The sequence below is a fragment of the Drosophila ananassae genome, chromosome 2L (genome assembly GCF_017639315.1).
Source record: "Drosophila ananassae strain 14024-0371.13 chromosome 2L, ASM1763931v2, whole genome shotgun sequence".
In the NCBI taxonomy this organism is placed as follows: Eukaryota; Metazoa; Arthropoda; class Insecta; order Diptera; family Drosophilidae; genus Drosophila; species Drosophila ananassae.
The window spans coordinates 29,439,287-29,460,157 of record NC_057927.1 but is presented as its reverse complement, the minus strand read 5'-3'; the positions used below and the strand labels follow the sequence as shown (position 1 = coordinate 29,460,157).

Genomic DNA, 20,871 nt, shown 5'->3' with positions numbered 1-20,871 from the left:
TATCAACTTCGGCTCCGATCGAAGTTAGCTTTCCTTTTTTGTGGTACCCTTACAGAGGGTATGACAATTTTGGTCAAAAGTGTGCAACACAGTGAAGAAGACATTTCCAACCCTATAAATTATATATATTCTAGATTAGGATTAGCTCCTGAGTCGATATGAGCATATCCGTCTATCTGTCTGTTTCTACGCAAACTAGTGTCTCAGTTTTAAAGCTATCGATTTCAAACTTTGCACATATCCTTCTTTTTTTTGCAGGATACTGCCTTTTATATACATAAGTCGCAACAGCCGGGATCGGCCGACTATATCCTATAGCTGCCATATAACTGATTGATCGGAAATGGCATAACTTTGGTGTGTTTTTAAGTTAGAGGGTTGGGCCTTCCCACACATGTTATATTAGTATCTTATCTACAAAATTTCATAAGGATCGGCCGACTATATCCTATAGCTGTCATAGAACGATCGGAATTGGCATAGCTGTGGTGTTTGGTGTTTAAAGAGTCGTCCATATATGTTTGATTACATAAAAATCAAAACAAATACTATTTACGTCTTATATTAACTGATCGCCTCCTAACATTGTTCAAGCTCACAAAAAAAAGAGCGGTATTCATATATCCCCTGTCCATTACGAATTTGAAGATGAAGCTAGGAAATGCGTATCGCCTACCACTCGTGTCGCCTGAAAAGACCCTCCAGGGAAAAACAGAAGCTGCAAATTTCTTGGGATATTTTGCGGTCTCGGCGGTAAGTTGCGTCATCTCGAGGGCTAACCTCCAAATGCAATATGAATAGAATAGTTAAAGCCAATTTTAAAAACAATTTTTTTGGAAATTTGTTTTCAGTGTATTTTTTTTCTTACAATTTAGAAATTTGATCTTAAAGAAAGTGGTATTTGAAAGTACTTTCTATCGAAGTATTTTCCGGAGAAAAATTTGAGAAACATCTTCATTTGGGAAATTTTTTCCGATCGGGTTGGTTCAGGTACCAATCGACGCGTATTCGAGCAAATTCTAGGTATATAAAAATATTTTCGCGCGGTTCCTACTGCATACGTACAGCCCACCTCTCGTCCAACCGACCGAGGGACGTAGCCGCATAACGTACAGAATCGCGGGGACATTTTCGAGAAAGTTAAAAGAAGAATAGGAGTAAGATATCATGAGGAAGATTGTTGCACAGATAAGGCGTTTAGTATAAGGGATTTAAGATCGTTGGTGGATCAAAGTGACAAGATGTGGTAGAGACCATTGTAGGCCTAACATAATACGCTGAACGGATCGTTTTGGGCATATGTCTGAAGAGTAGAGGACGAAAGTTTCTAGTCCTTCTACTAGGAACGTTAAAATTTATGAGTATTAGTAAAAATTCTGACTGTCTACATTTTCATAAATAAGATTTTAAAGAAACGGTTTGTTAATGATGGTAAGTTGATTAATAAAAGTCTACTATGATAAGAGGTGGGTCTACTATGATAAATACTCCATTTTGGGGACTCCAGACACACGATCCGTACTCATGAATCGGACGGACCAATAATATATATTACTTCCGCGGCTTAACGCTTGATACTGCGGAGCGACCCAGAGATACCGCGAGAAAGCGAGACTGCGCCAACGCATGACGATAGATGCAGGCCGATCGAATGTACGAGAGCAGGCAACGCGAATAGGGACATAAAGATAAAAAAAAGTGACGAAGTCACGAAGTTTGAAGTCACGAGTTCAATAAATTATTGCCGGCCAGACTTTCCGGCGGCTGCGTGACCCGACAAAGAGTTTAAGGAAAGGATTTTACAGTGCCTCGGCTCAGTTTTTCAGGACACAACCTGGAACTCCACCCCTTAAGAACTACCCTTAAGAAAAGCCGATATAAACGATGTTTATCGAAGGATGGGAAAAATAAAAGGCTGAGCTAGAATGGTGCTGGGTAAATACGTTGTTTTAAAAAACTGTGCAAAGAGATCGTCCATTGCCTGATCAATGTTCGCATACGAGTTTTCACACGTTAGTGTTACATGTTTATGCCTAGTGTTAACAAAGTTATAATAAAACAAAAAATATAGTAATAGTAATATAATAACAAAAAATAATAAAACTACTTCGGATCCTTAGTAAACTTAATCCGGCAGCTGCAAAAATAACTACTATAACATCCTGCGTTATGAACAGTGAAATTGGACCGAGCTACTAAGTATCTTGAATAACTAAATGTACAACCAGTTATTTTATGTGTCTACATAAAGAACGATAACTTAAAGAAGCAAACATTACAGCAATACCAAACTAAAACAGCAGCAAAAACTGTTGACATTCCGATTTAATGAAATCAACAAAATATTGCTAAATATTACACTTGTGAATTGTTAACATATAATTTTAACGTTTTTGCTATATTTTCATTAATTTTTCACCTGAGCAATATCCATGTATCAAATTAGCTTTATTTATTAAACTTTCTAATTAATAAAGTCAGTCTCAGACAAAGCTATTCTGAATTTATTTATTTCTTCAAGTCCAATTTGTTCAAGTAAAAGCTGCGATAAAAAATCAGCAATCAATTTAAGTACCCCTTGCTTAAACTTAATCATTAAAGATTAACATTTGGGTGACTCCGACGGAGCGCATCCAGCTACTAGCACTTTAGAGCAAATAAAACACTCCCAAAGGTCAGAAACGAAGAACGAACAGATGTAAAGGGAGAATATTGCCCCTCAAATTATTATAGAGCCAGCCGTTGATGAGGCGAGCGCTCAAGGCCTCCTTGATGCCCAGCAAGATACTTGGGAAAGAAAAACTTACTTCTTTGTAGTACAGACGAATAGGGTTTCGGTTTGGTTCTCCCCTATTTCATGTGTTCTATCTTCTTCAGCCTTTAAAATCTCTATAACCTCTATCCATTTTTCATACTGATCATCCAGCACTCCGAAGAGACCATTTTCGATATTACCAACGATGTTTAGCGCCCCGGATTTGTGTCGTTGATGATGCATTGATTAGGCGGTATCTTGGATCTTGGCTACCAAGGTGTGGAATAGGGTCGGGCAGACCTTGCTGCTGCACAATATGTTGGCTCAACCTACCAATAAGCATTGAAAAATTCTTTAGTAAATTTTTTATTTAGTGGAAGTTGGAAAAAAAAAATTAAAAACGTTGTCTTTTTCCCCGGTTGATTACTATCATTGTCTTTTTCCTCGGTTGATTGCCGTTGCAATGTAACAATGTAGATCAGTTGTGTGCCAAAATATATGCCAAAATCCCTTTTTGCGTAATAGAACCATATTGAAGGGATCGAAGCAGTATTTAATATCGACGGCAACATTCCAGCCTCAGGTTGTCTTCTAACATTGGCTTATAACCGCTAGGTGATTCTATGAGTAGGTGGTTTGGTGTTAAAGCGTCTTCGTCTTTGGAATCTAGAGAAACAAATGTTAATGGTCTGGAAATTAAGAAGTTTAGGCTTACATTAAAGCAGTTCGTAAAGTTTCGTCGTTAAAGTTATTTGTTGGGAAGATCGATTTTAGGACTGATTTAACAGAGCAGAGTTGAATTTACATTTGGTTTCGTCATGTAGTATGGCTATATTATCCAAGTTAATCCTTTTTAGTTTCTCCTTCACTAAATTAGTGCCGTTGCCTGAATAAATTTCTTTCGGTTCGGTAAGGTAATCCATTTTCCTTCTTCACTACCTTTTCTGTGGCTTCAAAATTAGTGCCGTTGTCTAAGTAAATTTCGTTCGGTGCTCCTCGAAGTGCCATGAAGTTTTTTAGGCACATAATGCTGAAACTAGCGTCAAGCTTGTGAGCCACTTCTAAGTTCACTGCTCTTAAAATTCAGCACGTGAACAGAACTCCCCAACACTTTTCCTTGTGCCTTCCAACGTTGATGAGAATCGGGCCAAAGTAGTCTATTCCGGTATACGTAAAGGGTCTCTTGAAGGAAGCGAGTGTTGCAGCTGGTAGAGGGGCCATTTGTTGGTGTTTAGGTAAGTTACGACTTTGCCTTTTTGCCAACACTTTCGGACTTCCTTAAAAAGACCTTGCAGACGTGGAATGTAGAAATCGCTTTGTATCAAATAAGTTGTTGCCTCATGGAGCATGTGATGAGATTTTTCGTGATAATCCTTGGCGATTAAGAAGGTAATCTGTGATTTTTTTTTGCAGTATGATGGCGTCATCTGATGGGTTCAATTGGTCCAATCTGCATTGCATACGTATGACACCTGATGCATCCAATTAGACGTTCATAGCGATCATTCATTCTTCTCTTTATCTCAAAGCGAACGGACGTGTTTTTTTTGTGCGCACTGCGTTGTCATAAAATTTGCTTATTAGATTTCCATAAACAATCGTTGTTTATTTCTATTCACTTAAAAAAATAAAAATAATAAGAAATTGCAATTTATAGATCCGTATCGCTTCGCGTGTGCAGTGATATATTTGGAGGTAAAATAATAATTTTATAAATTTTTCTTCCAAACATAGCCCTGTTCTGCTTCTTCATCTCTTACGGTGTTGCCTCTATTCTATTGCTCCTATTTCTCGCTCAATAGAGATTCTTATCTCTATTCTTTGCTAACTCGCTCTCTTCAATCTCCCGCTTTCGTTTCCCTGGTACAGTGTTACAAGGTTCATCAATATTATTAATAAATTAATTATTGAAATTTTGATAATTTCTAATAAAATAATTATTCAAATTTTTAATAATTATGGAATTTAAATTGGTCTGTGCATTGAAGTCTTGCAATAAGACAATCTCGTCTTCCCAGCCTACCATCCACTGCTGGCTTTGTGAAAACGTTTTACACGCTAAGTGGGCCGGGTTCACGGCCTCAGTTTCGGATGCAATCTCGCGTAGGTCTCGTCTCCACTTTTGCTGTGACCGTTGTCGTGCTGTTTAGGACGAAATGAGATCGTTCATGAGGCAGACTAAAAGCGGATTCAAGGAGTTGATTAGTGGTTTTCGTAAAATCAATGACCAACTCTGTGCGCTAGATACACAGTTTAGTAGTCTTCAACTACTAAATGAGTCTCTAAAGCGTAAGAAATCCTCTTTTAGTGATGTGCTTGTGGCGAATAATCTTCAGCCTGCTCAGCCGACAACTATGCAGCCGCTTATATCTCTGACCACTCCAAGGCCGGACCTGAGGAAAATTCGGCTTCCGAATATATCAGAATTAATCAGCAATTGTCCGATATGTCCTCTGTGGCATCGCTTAAAGTGATCCCAGACCCAATAATTCAAACCCCCGTAACAGTCACCAAACAGGGCAATCAACCGTCCGGACCCCCGGTACGTACTGATGCCGCTGTACTAGTTGCGGCGGCACCAAAACCCTTGCAGGTGATCCCACAATCGAAACATATTTTTGTTTTCCGGCTTGCCCCTGATACTTCTGAGATTGATATCTCGGCTTACATCAAAGCCAAAACAAAAGCCGACATAAAGGTAGTGGACATTACAAAATTTAAATATTCATACACCAGGCACACGTCATCTTTCAAAACACGTGTGCCCTTGCAGATGTTCAAGACGATTTGTTTCGCCAGCTTTTGGCCAGAGAATATTTTCGTCCAAGAACATCAGCCAAGTACGGTGAAAAAAAAATGACCAAACCTGTGGGTCATCTTCCTGAGTTTTAAAAAACTAATGTCTTCTCTAACACTTATCAGAATACAAGAGGGTTACTTAGTAAACTTCCCAAACTGTATTCTGATAGTTCTTTCTTTGCATCTCACATTATTGTATTTACAGAAACTTGGTTAAAGCCGGATTTCTTAAGCTCCGAAGTTTTTCCTAGTAGGTACAAGACTTTTAGATGTGATAGAACTCTGCGAAGAGGAGGAGGAGTGTTAATCTCTGTAGACTCCAAACTCGCTTCTGAAGAGGTAAAATCACAAGAGTTTGGTGACATTGAATTCCTTTGCAACATTTGTCCGCTATTCGTTTGGTTTTCCATCGTCTGTCTGATGGTGACCAGCTGATAGCTCTGGGTTCAATATCCCAGAACTAATGTGGTCAAATGTTGAAAATTCACCGTCTTTACAGCTTAACTCCCACCACGACTTCCCTGTGGGCATGTTTGACATGTCACTCGGACAAATTAACCACGTTAGAAATTATTTATGTCGGCTGCTGGACTTATGTTTCGTTTCTGATCCTGATGGAACTTTGCCCCTTTCTGACCCTGAGGATCCATATCATCCCACTCTTGAGCTTTCAATTGAAAACAATTCCTTAATTGACCTTAAGTCTACACTTAAATCTCATAAAGTTCGTTTCTTTCGTAAGGCTGACTTTATGAAATTAAATAAGTTAATTTCGGAATTTGATTGGTCTGATTTACTGGCCGATGATATATACTTAGCATTACAAAAATTTTATTTCACAGTAAACCCATTTTTTGACGTTTGTGTGCCGTGGAAATATCCGTCCGCGTCAGCGAATCCGCCTTGGTATACAAGGCATCTTATCAATTTAAAGAATAGTATGAGTAGACTTTTGAATAAACATAGATTATCTGGCTGTTCAGTTAGTTATTCTAGATACTTAGTAGCTCGGTCCAATTTCACCGGGCATAACGCAGAATGTTATAGGAGTTATATTCGCCGCTGCAGGATTCAGTTTACTCAGGATCCAAAGCAGTTTTATAACTTTGTAAACACTAAGCGTAAACATGTATCTTTCCCCCACTGCTTACGTTTGAGAACTCTTATGCGAACACTGATCAGGCAATGGTCGATCTCTTTGCACAGTTTTTTCAAACTACGTATTCACCTAGCAGCAGCTCAGCTCAGCCTTACACTTATAATATCCAATCAGCCAATCATATATTTCGCCCATCTTTCGATCAAAGTGGTGTGTTATCGGATCTTCTTAAGGTCAAGCCCGAGTATTCGCCAGGCCCTGATGGAGTACCAGACTGTGTTCTGAAGAACTGCGCCGAGGCACTGTGCAAACCGCTCGTTAAACTGTTTAATCAATCGCTGGAAACTTCGATCTTTCCCCTTATGTGGAAGGAATCCTTCATTATTCCGCTGCATAAAAAAGGGAAAAAATCCGACGCTGCTAATTATAGAGGCATCTCTAAATTGTTAGCAATTCCAAAGCTTTTTGAAAAACTAATCACTCCACATTTGCAACACCTATGTAGTTCAATAATAACTCCGTGCCAGCATGGCTTTATGAAGCGCCGCTCCACCACTACCAATTTATTGGAGCTAACATCTTTTATCACGGATAGCTTCCGGAATGGCTTACAAACAGACGTCATTTACACTGACTTCAGTAAAGCATTTGACTCTGTTAACCATTCGCTTCTTATAAGTAAACCTCGCGTTTAGTCCGCGCCACATCTGGGGGGCCCCAAGGAAGCCATCTTGGACGCCTAATTTTTACACTGTTTATTAACGACTTGCCCCTTGCCTTAACTAATTCACTTGTACTTATGTACGCTGATGACGTTAAGCTATGCCTTCAGTATAAATTCACTAGCGCCCAGTCTAGACTTCAATCCGATTTGGATAAACTTCAAAATTGGTGTTTAATTAATTTAATGTAAACTCATGCCTTTTTACCGATCTAGTCCTCACCAGGCTATGTACTTTCTCTATGGGAACGCCTTAGAACGATTAACTCAGGTTAACGATCTAGGTGTCCTATTAGATTTGAAACTTAAATTTACCGACCATATGTATATCTACCATGGTTAATCAAGCTATGGGTGTGCTTGGTTTTATTAAAATATGGTCAAAAGAATTTAATGACCCGTACATAACTAAAACGTTATATACATCATTCCGTCCGTCCGATTCTTGAGTATGGATCGTGTTTCATTAACAAACCGTAGAACGATGCTGGGTGTCATGTTTCTATACAATCTTATTTATGGAAATATAGACAGCCAGCATTTACTAACACGCTTAAATTTTAACGTTCCTAGTAGAAGGACTAGAAACTTTCGTCCTCTACTCCTCAGCCATTGTAGTTCGACATACGCCCAACACGATCCGTTCAGGTTATTATGTTCGGACTACAATGGTCTCTACCACATCTTGTCACCTTGCTCTACTAACAATCTTAAATCGCTTATATTAACCGCCTTACCTGTGCAACACTCTTCCTCGTGATATCTTTCTCCTACTTTTCGCTTAACTATCTCGGATCTATTCCCGCGATTCGAGCCGTACGTCACGCGGCAGCGTCCCTCGGTCGGTTGGACGGGAGGTGGGCTGTACGTATGCAGTGGGAACCGCGCAAAAAATAAGCGGGCTGGATTTATTGATGCATGATCTGCATTTTAAGGAAGTAATCTCGGCAGCGTAACAGCGGAACTGCGTCTGTTTAAATAGCCATGTCTTGGCTGAGCGAACGATGTCAGGGCTTAGACGTTTAGGCAAAGGGTTGCCACAGCATTAGGCATATAGCGTCTCGATATATACGAGGTATGAGATTTGTTAAGTTTATATTAACAGAGTTAATATAACTTCCATACACCAGCCAAATTGTCCAAATAGTAAAAACACTTTGATTGTTATTTTAGTTAATTTATTTTACGTCTGCACGCTCTCGCTGTCGTTAAGGAAGTAAGTAAGCGTACGCATATGCATACAAAAAAAATACAAAAAACGTTCAAAAAGCATAAAGGAGAAAGAACAATTAGAGAGAGAGAGATTTGGCTCTCCCTGAGATCAACATTGCTCTTCCCCTTCCTACACACACAATGTGTATGTGAATCAGTGTGACTTTTGGTTTTTCCAACACGCCACCTCAAAAATTACACTGATACAAATTAAGGATTAACAAAAAATAATATTTTTCAGACGAGTGCGTGCATATTCAAATTGTTGTTGTTTCTTTTCTTTTTCTTTTCTTGTCTGGGGTCTCTTTCTTTTCTGATCCAGCATTTGCTGCAAGGAATTGGGGAAACCCAGTAAAACCCAATCAGATCAATCAAAAAAAACATAAATTAACAAGATTCACTTCTTTATAAACAACAGTGGTTAGACTAAAAATTATTTTGGTTTGATTATTGTTAAATATATGTATATATATATATGCCAAGAGATCCAGTTTGTCTTGGTTAAAAGAAAACAAAATAACTTCATATAAAGGTTCAGGGTGCAAGTCCAGTAAGCCCCAGTTGGTTTCGCAGTGCAGTGAATCTAGCTGTTGGTAGCGGCTTCGTTAAAATATCAGCCAACTGGAAATCTGTGGAAATATACTTGACACAGATTAGTTTGTTTTCAATTTGTTCCCTGGTAAAATGATATTTAATATCTATGTGCTTAGTTCTCTTGTGGCAGGTAGGGTTATTGGCTATGCTAATACAACCTTGGTTGTCTTCAAAAATATCTATTGGGCCATTAGATTTTAATTTCATTTCATTCATTAATGACTTTAGCCATAATGCTTCTCTAACACCTTCAAATAAGGCCATATATTCAGCTTCGGTAGATGAAGCAGCAACTGATTTTTGTTTCATAGTATTCCAGGATATTGAACAATTTCCAAACATTTTAAATATATATCCTGTCGTACTTCTCCTATCAGTCTCGTTTCCAGCCCAATCTGAATCGACATATCCTATAAGGATATTATCTACTTTAGGACTCCTTTTGAACGATAACTTCAAGTCAACAGTTCCCTTTAGATATCTTAAAACTCGTTTAAGATATTGCCATAATTCTTTGTTATTATTATTAGTATACCGGCTTAAGATACTTATCGATGTACTCAAGTCCGGGCGTGTACACAACATTATGTACATTAAACAGCCAATTAAATTCCTACATGGTGCTTCACATGATTCTTCAGCTTGCAAGTCCTCATAATTTAGTTTGTTTGGAAGAGGGGTACTAACTGGGTTACAATCTTGCATATTGAATTTCTTTAAAACATTTTTAATATATGCAGATTGACTGAGACAAATTTGGTCATCTTTTCGATCAACTTTTATACCAAGGAAATGTCGTATTTCACATAAGTCAGTCATTTGAAATGTGCTTGAAAGAAAAGCTTTAAATTTAGACATGCTTTCGGAATTACTGGTAGCAATTACCACATCGTCAACATATAATAGTAAATATATATTTTTACTTATATTTCCCTTATTTAAAATATATATACATCGGTCTACCTCTAGATTCTGAAATCCAAAATTTTTAAGTGCATTTTCAAAAACCTCAAACCAGCATCTGGCAGCTTGCTTAAGGCCATAGATAGCTTTATTTAGTTTGCATACTTTATTTTCATCATACTGGTTTAAACCTTTTGGAACCTTCATGTAAATTTCTTCCTTTAAAGTTCCATTTAAAAAAGCTGTTTTTACATCCATATGATGGATCAGTAAATTATATTGATTAGAAAATGCTAAAAGAAATCTGAAACTAGAAATTCGTGCAACAGGTGCAAAGGTCTCATCATAATCCATCATATACTCTTGGGTGAAGCCCCTCGCTACTAGTCTTGCCTTATGTTTTAGTAAGTTACCATTTTCATCTTGCTTTAAACTAAAAACCCACTTGCAATCTACTATGTTTTTATTCATAGGCCTGTTCACTAAGCACCATGTTTTATTTAAAAAGTGCGAATTTAGTTCATCTTGAATGGCTTCCTCCCACAAGGCTCTGTCATCACGAAATTTAATTTCCTCATAAGTATTGGGAATATCACTTAAACATATTTGGGTATTCATAAGACATTTTTCTAAAAATCTATATGATAATTTTGGTTTATCTTTATTTCTCTCACTGCGTCTGACTTGTTGATTTTCATTTTCTTGTATATTATCACCAGTTTCAACTTCTGGATCGGTATTCTTGAGACAAGTGGAATTTTCATTTGAGTTTTCACCAAACTTTGAATCCATTGATTGATTCATTTCCTGTGATGGAAAATCTAACTCTTCATTCTCTTCAATTGGAGAATCATGACTTCTGCTAACATCATTATGTTTTACCACAGAGTCATTTTCATTTAAAGTCATCGATTTTATGCCTTTTTCGTCCACCACTACATCTCTAGCTATCATGAATTTTCTTGATTCCTCATTCCACAATTTATAGCCATTTGGTTCATACCCGACGAGTAAAGTCTTAATAGATTTCTCATCAAATTTTCGCTTACGCACTTTATTTAGTGCGTATACAGTTGATCCAAATACTTTCAAATATTTTAATATTGGCTTCTTTTTATGCCACATCTCATATGGTGTTTTTCTTATATTTTCCAAAGCTCTACTTGGGGACCTATTAACTAAATAAGTTGCTGTTAAAACGGCTTCACCCCAAAAACTTTTATTAAGTTTAGTACAGTTAATCATAGAGCGAGCTTTTTCGGTGATTGTTCTAATCATCCGTTCTGCAACACCATTTAATTGTGGGGTATGAGGAACCGTTAAATGATAGCTGATACCTTTTTCTACACAAAAATCACGCATTTCATTTGAGAGGTATTCCCTGCCATTATCAATATATAGATTTACCAATTTTAAGTTGAAATGAGCCTCACCTTTTGCCACAAAGTCTTTGAATACAAAAAACACGTCTGATTTATAAGTTATTAAGTATGTCACACAGTAATGTGTAAACTGATCAACAAAAACTACATAGTAGTTTTTATTATCAATAGTTGAGGGCGTAATTGGACCACAAACGTCAGAATGAACTACGAACAATGGGCGGTCAATATTTTCTTTGTTTTTAAATTTCTCAAATTTTAGCCTAGATTGCTTTCCGTTAATACACGCCTCACATATTTCATTTTTGTTTAGCTGTACGTTTTTTATAAGTTCAACATCTTCAAACAAGCTATTTCGTTTAATTTCTAAGAATTTTCCTACACTAATATGTCCTAACCTTTCATGCCACAAGCGATACTCTGCATCATTTAAACTTTTGGATGTATATACTTTACTATTTAAATAAAATTTCACAGTCGGTACATTATACTTACAAAAACCTTCAAATGCCAAGTTACCATCTTTGATTATTTTTATACCATCCGGATTAAATTGGACGGACATTCCAGCGTCTAGCATCTTCTTCACGGATAGTAAATTGTGCGGGATTTCCTTGCAATATAGCACATTTTTTAATGCAATGTTGTTTCCGGAATTGTTAAGACTAACTAGTCCTTTCGCAGTAGCATACACAAATTCTCCACGCTTTGCAATCTCAATCGCCACACTTGGGTTTACATTCTCGTACTCAGAAAATAAAGTTATATCGTTTACTATGTGATCTGACGCCCCTGAATCTAATATGAAATCTACGCCATCTGTCTGTTCACTGGAATTAGCTAATTTCATCATAAAAGCAAAAACACAGTCCGGCTGCGCGGTTGCCATCTGAGTCTGTCTCTCTCTAACAGCTACGTTCGTCATGAATGCAAACGAGCGTTCTGGCTGCGTTGCTGTTGCCATCTGGGCTTGTGTCTCTCTGACATTACTTTGGACATGAATATTCTGGTTGCCCCCTGCCTGCCTTTTTAAGAAGAAACAGTCCTTTTTCATGTGGCCTAATTTGCCGCAATGAAAACACTTTAGCTTAGGGATTAACTTCTTCTGGAATTGTTTCTTCACAAATTTTGTTTTTTTGTTTTTGTATGTGCTATTCCTAGGCTCTCGATTGCCTATAGCCTGCAACACTTTTGCACTTGTGTCCTTACTAACTCCTTTTAATTTGATTTCATGATCAAGGAGCCGAGTCTTTACGAAAGCTAGTGTTAAACTTTGCTCAGAGAGAGTTTCTATCGCTGTTGTTACCCCATCATAGCTAGTTGGGAGTGTTAAAAGCAAATGAGACACTTTGTCCATTTCATCTATTTTGGCTCCCGCCGCAACTAACTCAGTAACCAAATCATCAAATAATCGAAAATGGTTAACTAGCGGAGAATCACCTTTCAATTTTAAAGCCAATAGTTGTTTGCGTAATGAAAGTTGAGATGCCAGGCTTTTACGCTCGTAAATATTATCTAAATTCTCAAAAATCTCCTTAGCCGAGTTCCCGTTGTTAGCAAACACTAAAAAAGAGTCACTCAAATATTCAATTATGAGACTCTTTGCATTTCTCTCTGCTCGCTTCACTTCGTCACTTCTATCACCACTTGGTATCTCGTCAATTACTTTTAGTAAATCGTTTTCCTCCAACAAAGCCCTGACTCTAAATTTCCATATGGAATATTTTTCCCCGTTAAAAGGTGTTATGTTTCTCTTTCCTTTTTCCATCATACGAGAATAACTGTTCTTCTGTTCGATTGTTATGCGCTTCTTAGAATTTTTTTTGTTGCTAGTCTGCACTCACACTGAAAGCAAAAAAAAATGTACGCCAACCTGGCGCGTCGTTATACATATGTATGTACATATATGTATATGTACGTTGTTCACTTTTATTTTTATATGTATATCACTTTTATTATTCGTTAACAATCAAAGTATTCCACTATAGCGCTTAGTTGCAAATTGTGACTGGGCCCATAACCTATGAGATTTGTTAAGTTTATATTAACAGAGTTAATATAACTTCCATACACCAGCCAAATTGTCCAAATAGTAAAAACACTTTGATTGTTATTTTAGTTAATTTATTTTACGTCTGCACGCTCTCGCTGTCGTTAAGGAAGTAAGTAAGCGTACGCATATGCATACAAAAAAAAAACAAAAAACGTTCAAAAAGCATAAAGGAGAAAGAACAATTAGAGAGAGAGAGATTTGGCTCTCCCTGAGATCAACATTGCTCTTCCCCTTCCTACACACACAATGTGTATGTGAATCAGTGTGACTTTTGGTTTTTCCAACACGAGGAAATTAGCCACAGCTCTACACAGAGTCTAAAGTCCGAATAATAGTAAACTGCAAATTCGGAATGCTTTAGATTGGTTGTTATAACTACATGCATACGCAATTTAACCTTGTTTGTTTGTTCATAGAAGGTGGTCAGAAATGAAACTGCTTCTCAGTGGACTGTATATGAATTTTGTGGTGTTTATTGATTGACGGTTAAGAAATAACTGAATAAACTAAATGCGACGCAGCGCAATGATGCCTTAGGTATACATACATACATGTGTGAGAAAGGGAAATTATTAAGTATATAAGAAAATGGCGGCGCGTCGATCAGCGTTGCCATAGTTATTTGTATATAGAACTTCTTACAATATGATTAAGGGAAAATAAGATTCATGTTGCCTAAATCGCAGCAACATGAATAGATTCAAAGTTGCCCAAATGCATTCCGTTCCTCAACATCCCGGCCCGCCCTGAAACATCGTTTCTGAATTTGGTAAAACTGCGATCTTGGTTATAGGGCTTCTCCTGAAGTAGTTTTCAATTTGACAGTACGAACTCTACCATCTGTTCCTGTGTGAGTTGAGATGACCCTTGCAAGTGGCCAGGCTGCTGGCGGAGTATTCGAATCCTTGATGAGAACAACTGATCCCAATTCCACATTGGGTTGCGGGGTTCCCCACTTTTGGCGATGCTGTAGCGTAGTTAGGTATTCCTGGTGCCAGCGCTTCCAGAATCCTTGGTATAGTGCTTGAACTCCCTGCCAGTAGTCCAGTCGATTTTCCTGTATGTGGCTCATGTCGCCTTCGGGAATTGTTGTGAATGATCTGCCTATGAACAGGTGTGCTGGAGACAGATATGTGACGTCGGTGTCCGGTGTATAGTACAGTGGTCTTGAGTTTACCACTGCACTTATTTGTGCTAATAGGGTGTGCATCTGTTCAAACGTTAGGATAGTGTTGCCAATGACGCGGCGCAGGTGAAGCTTGACTGATCTTACGGAAGACTCCCACTTTCCTCCCCAGTGAGGTGCCTTCATCTGCCAATGTCTGCGAGACTCGATCCTTATGCTGTGAAGATGCCAGAAGTTGTTGCATCTCGTCCAATGCTCGCCTTGCTCCGACAAAGTTCCTGCCATTATCACTGTAGATTTGTGCACATTTTCCTCGGAGCGACATGAATCTTCTCAGAGCGGCTAGAAATGTCTTCGTGCTGAGATCAGTGGCTAGTTCCAGGTGTAGTGCCGAGGTGACGAGGCACACGAAGAGGCATATGTATCCCTTTGACTTCTTAGCGTTGCGACCCTTTCGATCCTTGAGAGTAATTGGTCCAGCGTAATCACATCAAGAATTGACAAAGGGAAGTGATTGTGTGATTCTGATACTTGGCAAGTCGGACATGAGTTGATTCGTAGTATGGTGTCTTTGACGAAAGCATCTGATACAGTTGTGGTTGACCTTTCTAATCAGGTTGCGTGCTCCAATTATCCAATATCGTTGGCGAACTATTACAAACAGTGCAGATGTGCCTGGATGTAAGTTTACCCAGTGATCGTGTTCCAGGATTAGCTTCGTAATGTGGTGTGCCTTAGGGAGTAATATCGGGTGTTTGACTTCTTCTGGTAATTGGGACTGCCTCAAACGGCCTCCAACTCGTAGCAGACCATCCTGTCCAATGTACGGGGTTAGCTTGAATAACTGCGACCTGTTTCGCAGTGGTTGATCCCTTTGTAGAAGCCTTCTGTCATCTCCAAAGCACGCCTGTGCGTTCCGCAGGCATACTACTTGTGCTGCCTTGATTTCTTCAAATGACAGTATCGTGGATTCGACTCGTTTTCGTGGTTCTCTCAGTCTTTGAATAAAACGTAAAACATAGCCCACGGTATGTACCAGCTTTCGCCAGGATGAGGCGCGATGGACTAGTTCGTCAAATTCTGATAATGAATTGTCCATCTCCTTCAAGGTGAGCATGGCTGTGGTCTTCAATTCGCCTTGTGCATGGCTTTCTGAAATATTCAAAGAGAGTTCTGAGTTTTGAATTTTGACTGTATACTCATCTTCATCGTGTAGCCAAGTTGGTCCGTTCCACCAGAGGTGAAATTCCATGAGCTGAGTAGCCGTCATTCCCCTCGATGCACAATCTGCGGGGTTTTCCTTTGAGCTTACGTGATGCCAGGCGTGTCGTGGCAACGTTTCAAGAATTTCCGATGTGCGATTTGCGACAAATGTTTTCATCTTCGATGGTGGGTATGATAACCAGGCTAATACAATTGTTGAATCACACCATGCATAAACTTGTATATCCTTGTGTCGTAAACCATCCTTGAGTGATCGTACCAGGCGACTTAGCAGCAATGCTCCACAAAGCTCCAGCCGTGGTAGTGATTGTTGTTTCAGTGGTGCTACCCTAGTTTTGGCAGCCACCAATGAAACCGAATATGTTCCGTCTTCATGTCGAAACCTACAGTAAACAGCAGCAGCATATGCCTTGGTTGATGCGTCGGAAAAGGCGTGTAGTTCAATTGAGTCCTCCCTGTTGGGAACAAATCGTGATACTCTCAGCTTTTTTAGCGTGTCGAGATCTGCTCTGCACTTGAGCCATGGTTCGGCAATGTTTGGTGGAAGCTTCGTGTCCCAGCCCAGGTCCAATAGCCATAACTGTTGAAACATGATTTTAAATTGAACCACAATCGGCGATAATAAGCCAAGAGGGTTAAAGATACGCGCAACATCTGATAGGATTTGCCTTTTTGTACAATTCGGATTTGATGTCAAGCCTGTCTTGTACATCAGCTGATCGTCGATTGAATTCCAGTAAATTCCAAGTACTTTTACTGCTTCTTCTTCTCGTTCGGTGCTGGATTCGCGTCTGCAGATACTTGATGAATTGGACACCCACTTGTCGAGTTCCAATTTGGCGTGTGACATGAGTTCTAATAACTCATTCCTAATAGCTATTAGCTCATTCTCGTTGTTCGATCCAGTAAGTACATCGTCTACGTAGAAATCCTCCAAAAGGATTTTCGATGCAGTAGGATATTGCTCCTTGTGATCATATGCCAGTTGTTCTAACACTCGTACAGCCAGGTATGGTGCACAAGCGGTTCCATAAGTTACAGTGTCTAATTGATAGTGCTTAAGAGGCGCTGATGGATGCTCTCGCCAAACAATACGTTGATAGTTTTGATGATCGGGGCCCAAATTTGGCGAAACATTTTAACGATATCTGCGGAGAATACATTCTGAAGCGTAGGCATACGGAAAAGAGATTGCGTTGAATACTAGGCCCAATGTGTAATACGTCATTTAGTGCAACTCCGTTGGCGTCTTTAAATGACCCGTCGAATACGATCCTAAGTTTTCGCCCAACTATAGGATGATGCGGCAAATAGAAGAAATTGCCTGAATCGAAGCTTGGTGTTCTGATTTCGTGCATATGGCCAAGACTGATGTATTCCTGCATAAACTTGATGTACTTTTCTCGTAAATCCTGATTGTGCTGTAGTCGTCTTTCTACAGCCATGAAGCGGGATTGCGCTCCCTGGAGCGTGTCTGCAAATTTCGGGTTTGCTATTTTGAAAGGTAGCTCAACTATATACCTTCCAGTGTCATCCCTTTTGTGAGTTTCGAGGAAATGTTTCTCCACCTTGTCTTCGTCTGGATCCTTGTGTGCGTAGCAGCTTACTTCTTCTATCTCCCAAAATCGTTGTAGTGTAGTGTCAATGTTGCATGTGGAGAATAGAGTTGTAGTTGTTGGAGAATGATTAACTCCAACCGATGTAGTGACCCATCCAAATATTGAAGAAATGGCAATAAGATTGCCCATGTTGTCGTGCATCTTTTGGCCGGTTAGGGTGGCCCAAACGTAGTCGCTCCCCAATAAAATGTCTATCGGGGCCACTGATGCGAAGTTGGTATCCGCCATCAGGAATCCATTCAACACATTGAGCGATGATGGATCGACATTGTGTCTCTGCAGCGAAGATGTGATCTTACTTAGAACGTGTGCGGTAATCTTAAGAGTGTTGTCCGAAACTCTAGATTTGAGATGCAGCTGAGTGACCCCTCTGGTTGCCTCAGCCTTGATGGCAGAAATTCCTGACACTAGAATTCGTGATGATGAACGTGCTAGCCCAAGTGCGTTGATGCAACGTTCCGAAATGTACGACAATTCAGATCCACTGTCGAATAGTAGCCGGCAGCTTGTATATATCCCATTTGCGTTTTGGACATATACCAATGCAGTCGGCAGCGTGCTTTGGCGACGCCCATAATTGTTGGGAATTGCTACAGAACCTTGTGCGTCTGCAGCCGATTGTGAGCCGTATGCTCGTGCGATGTGACTGACTGTCACCGATGTAGTGTGAGAAGCGTCCTGATTACGCTGGTCCTCCCTTCCTGTTGACACGGTCTGTGCCGTATCCTGCGAATTGATCGTGGTTGCTGCAAAGCCTTGCGCGTTTCCAGCCGGTTGTACATGCAATAAAGTATGATGCCGAGCATGGCATATCCTACAGTTGAATTTGGATTCACACTGCCTGGTAAAGTGTCCAGGCTTCAAACAGTTAAAACATACCGATTTCTCTTTTGCCGTTGCTCTTCGTTGTTCACAACTAAGCGCCAGAAAATCCGCAGATCCAACCAGATTGGGTCCGTTCATGTTGCCCTTGACGTCATTGCTTCTCTCGACAGCCATCATAATATGCATAGGTTTTCTCGCCTTTTCAACTTGCTTGATCTTGCCATCCCCGATGCTTTGTCGTTGACTGAGTTCAAACTCCTCACAGCGTGTATCCAGGAACTTGAACAAATCCTTGGTTGTTGGTGAGTTTAGATCGCGGCTGTCCTCGATCCATTTGCGACGTGTTTCTGCATCCATTTTTTGCAAAATTAGAAAAATGATCCAGCAATCACGTGTGTTTTCCCCAATTGCGTCCAATGCACGAACTATTTCGTTTGCTCCATCAGTCACTTTCCTTAGCCCTGATACATCAATCTTTGTTGTTTCCGGTAGCTTTGTGAACTGTTCCAATAGTGAAAACACAATATGGCGTGGTCTGTCGTACCTCTCGTTTAAACGCGACACTGCTGTTTCATATGCGCTGTCAGTAATTGGCAAATGTGCAATTAGATTCGCTGCTTCATCGGTCAATAGTGATTTTAAATAGTGAAACTTCTGTGTATCTGATAGTTGTCGCTTCTTATGGATAGTGCTTTTATAGATATCCCAAAATGCTGACCATTCCTTGTAGTCTCCCGAAAAACGTTTGATTTGAATTTTCGGTAGTTCATTATGCGTTGCTACCGCGTTCATTGCGTCATCTTGTGAAATAGGTGTACTTGCTGCTTCAGAAACCGCCATTCGTTCTAGCATCTGTTGTTGTTGTTGTAGTAACCGGAAAAGTGCATCTGCATTACCTGGCATTGACTCATTGCTTTGAGTGCTTGTTTGTGGCTCCAGTGAGCGCTTTCCTGAGACAAGTAACTCCCTTGCCCTCAGGTACCTTCCTTCGTACTCCTCGTAGTCGTTGGCTGGATCTACGTACCCATCGACCGCATCGTGATGCGATATCTTGTCGCCAATCTTCTCGAATTCGCTCCATGCCAAATCCAGTCGATCCAACAAGACATCGATTCCATCCTTCGTTTGTGTTGCAGGTAAACGCTCAGCTAAGGACACGATCCTCGTGATCGTACCCTTCAGTCTGCGGCGGCCTACAACCAGCAACTTGTATTCCTCCATTTAAGGCAATATTCCGTGTAGTGGTGAATTATTCCTCCAGTCAATCCGGCTCGAAGGACCAAAAGTTTACTATGGTCAGAAATGAAACTGCTTCTCAGTGGACTGTATATGAATTTTGTGGTGTTTATTGATTGACGGTTAAGAAATAACTGAATAAACTAAATGCGACGCAGCACAATGATGCCTTAGGTATACATACATAGATTTACATGTGTGAGAAAGGGAAATTATTAAGTATATAAGAAAATGGCGGCGCGTCGATCAGCGTTGCCATGGTTATTTGTATATAGAACTTCTTACAATATGATTAAGGGAAAATAAGATTCATGTTGCCTAAATCTCAGCAACATGAATAGATACAAAGTTGCCCAAATGCATTCCGTTCCTCAACAGAAGGACACGTCCGGTTCTGACCATTCACCTCCGGCTAGATAAGAAAGTGGGGTTCTTTAATCTATCGAGAAGCCTTTGGAGCTTACAAAAATTTTGGCTAAGTCTGCTATATTTTCTTTTGTTTGAACTCAGCGCCACTGATTAATGGTAGTGTTATCAACGATCTCACCAACTCGGTGCATGACGAAGGGTTGTAAATTGCGTGGGTCGATGTTTAGCCACTGAAGAACAGTCTTAGAATCGGAACACCAACTGCAGTTATCTATTCGTAAACCTCGCGTGTTTTTAATTTTTTTTGGTAGTCCAACTCCCATAACGGCTGCCAAGAGTTTCATACGTGGAATGGGGTCGGGTTTCAGCAGCGCGACCTTGTATTTGGCGGCTACTATTACTGTATTGACATTGTTTTCCCGTTTTATACAAAGATATGAAACTGCGGCAAAAGCGTATTCGCTAGCGTTTACAAAGGTATGTAGATCAATTTTCTCTGCGTCTGGTAGCAAACTGAAGTAGTGTCCGGGAAATTCCAATTTAGTGGCTTGTAGAAAGACGATTTTCCATTGCATCCAAAATAGTAGCTCTTCTGAAGTAGCTCTTCAAGAAGAGCTATCCCAGTCTTTGCCTGACTGCCATAGTTTTTGAAGTAGCATCAGACCACACCTGGAGTCCACAGCCTTCATTCCGAAACTGTCGGTGCCGCGGCTAACAAGAATTACAACCTTCTTGCAACAGCAAAGGTAGTGGTTCAGGCAGAGAACTGACAAGTAGCTAGATTTTGAGCCCTGCTTGACTCAGGATCACAGATCAATTTGATTTGTGTCCTTTGTTCTTCCCCAAATCATACCAATTAAAAATATCAGCTTCTAGTCTGGAGCAACAATCTATCCGAGGATCTAAAGCAATCTTAATATTAGCAATCCGGTCACGGGACAACTACCCGTTGGG

General features: G+C 39.8%; 2 protein-coding genes across 5 annotated transcripts in view; both read right to left on the bottom strand.

Moving 5' to 3' along the window:
* LOC6505749 (acetylcholine receptor subunit alpha-like) overlaps window positions 1–20,871 on the bottom strand; it is a 361,394-nt gene that overhangs the window by 325,370 nt on the left and 15,153 nt on the right. The window lies entirely within an intron of this gene.
* LOC123258389 lies at window positions 8,536–19,945 on the bottom strand. Of its 4 annotated transcripts, none has more exons than XM_044718324.1 (4): window positions 13,916–19,945; window positions 13,599–13,857; window positions 11,961–13,338; window positions 8,536–9,228 (listed from the first exon to the last, which is right to left on the bottom strand). In XM_044718324.1, exon 1 carries the CDS (start codon window positions 19,531–19,533, stop codon window positions 16,927–16,929), a length of 2,607 nt encoding a protein of 868 aa, XP_044574259.1. In that variant the 5' UTR covers window positions 19,534–19,945; the 3' UTR covers window positions 8,536–9,228; window positions 11,961–13,338; window positions 13,599–13,857; window positions 13,916–16,926. The 4 variants fall into 4 exon arrangements, with proteins under 4 accessions (XP_044574259.1, XP_044574261.1, XP_044574262.1 ...); XM_044718326.1 differs by having other exon boundaries at window positions 8,536–9,215; XM_044718327.1 differs by having other exon boundaries at window positions 8,536–9,215; window positions 12,006–13,338.

What these genes read in the sequence shown, in the direction of transcription:
- LOC123258389 (XM_044718324.1), bottom strand. Translation starts at nt 19,533, where the DNA reads ATGGAGGAATACAAGTTGCTGGTTGTAGGCCGCCGCAGACTGAAGGGT.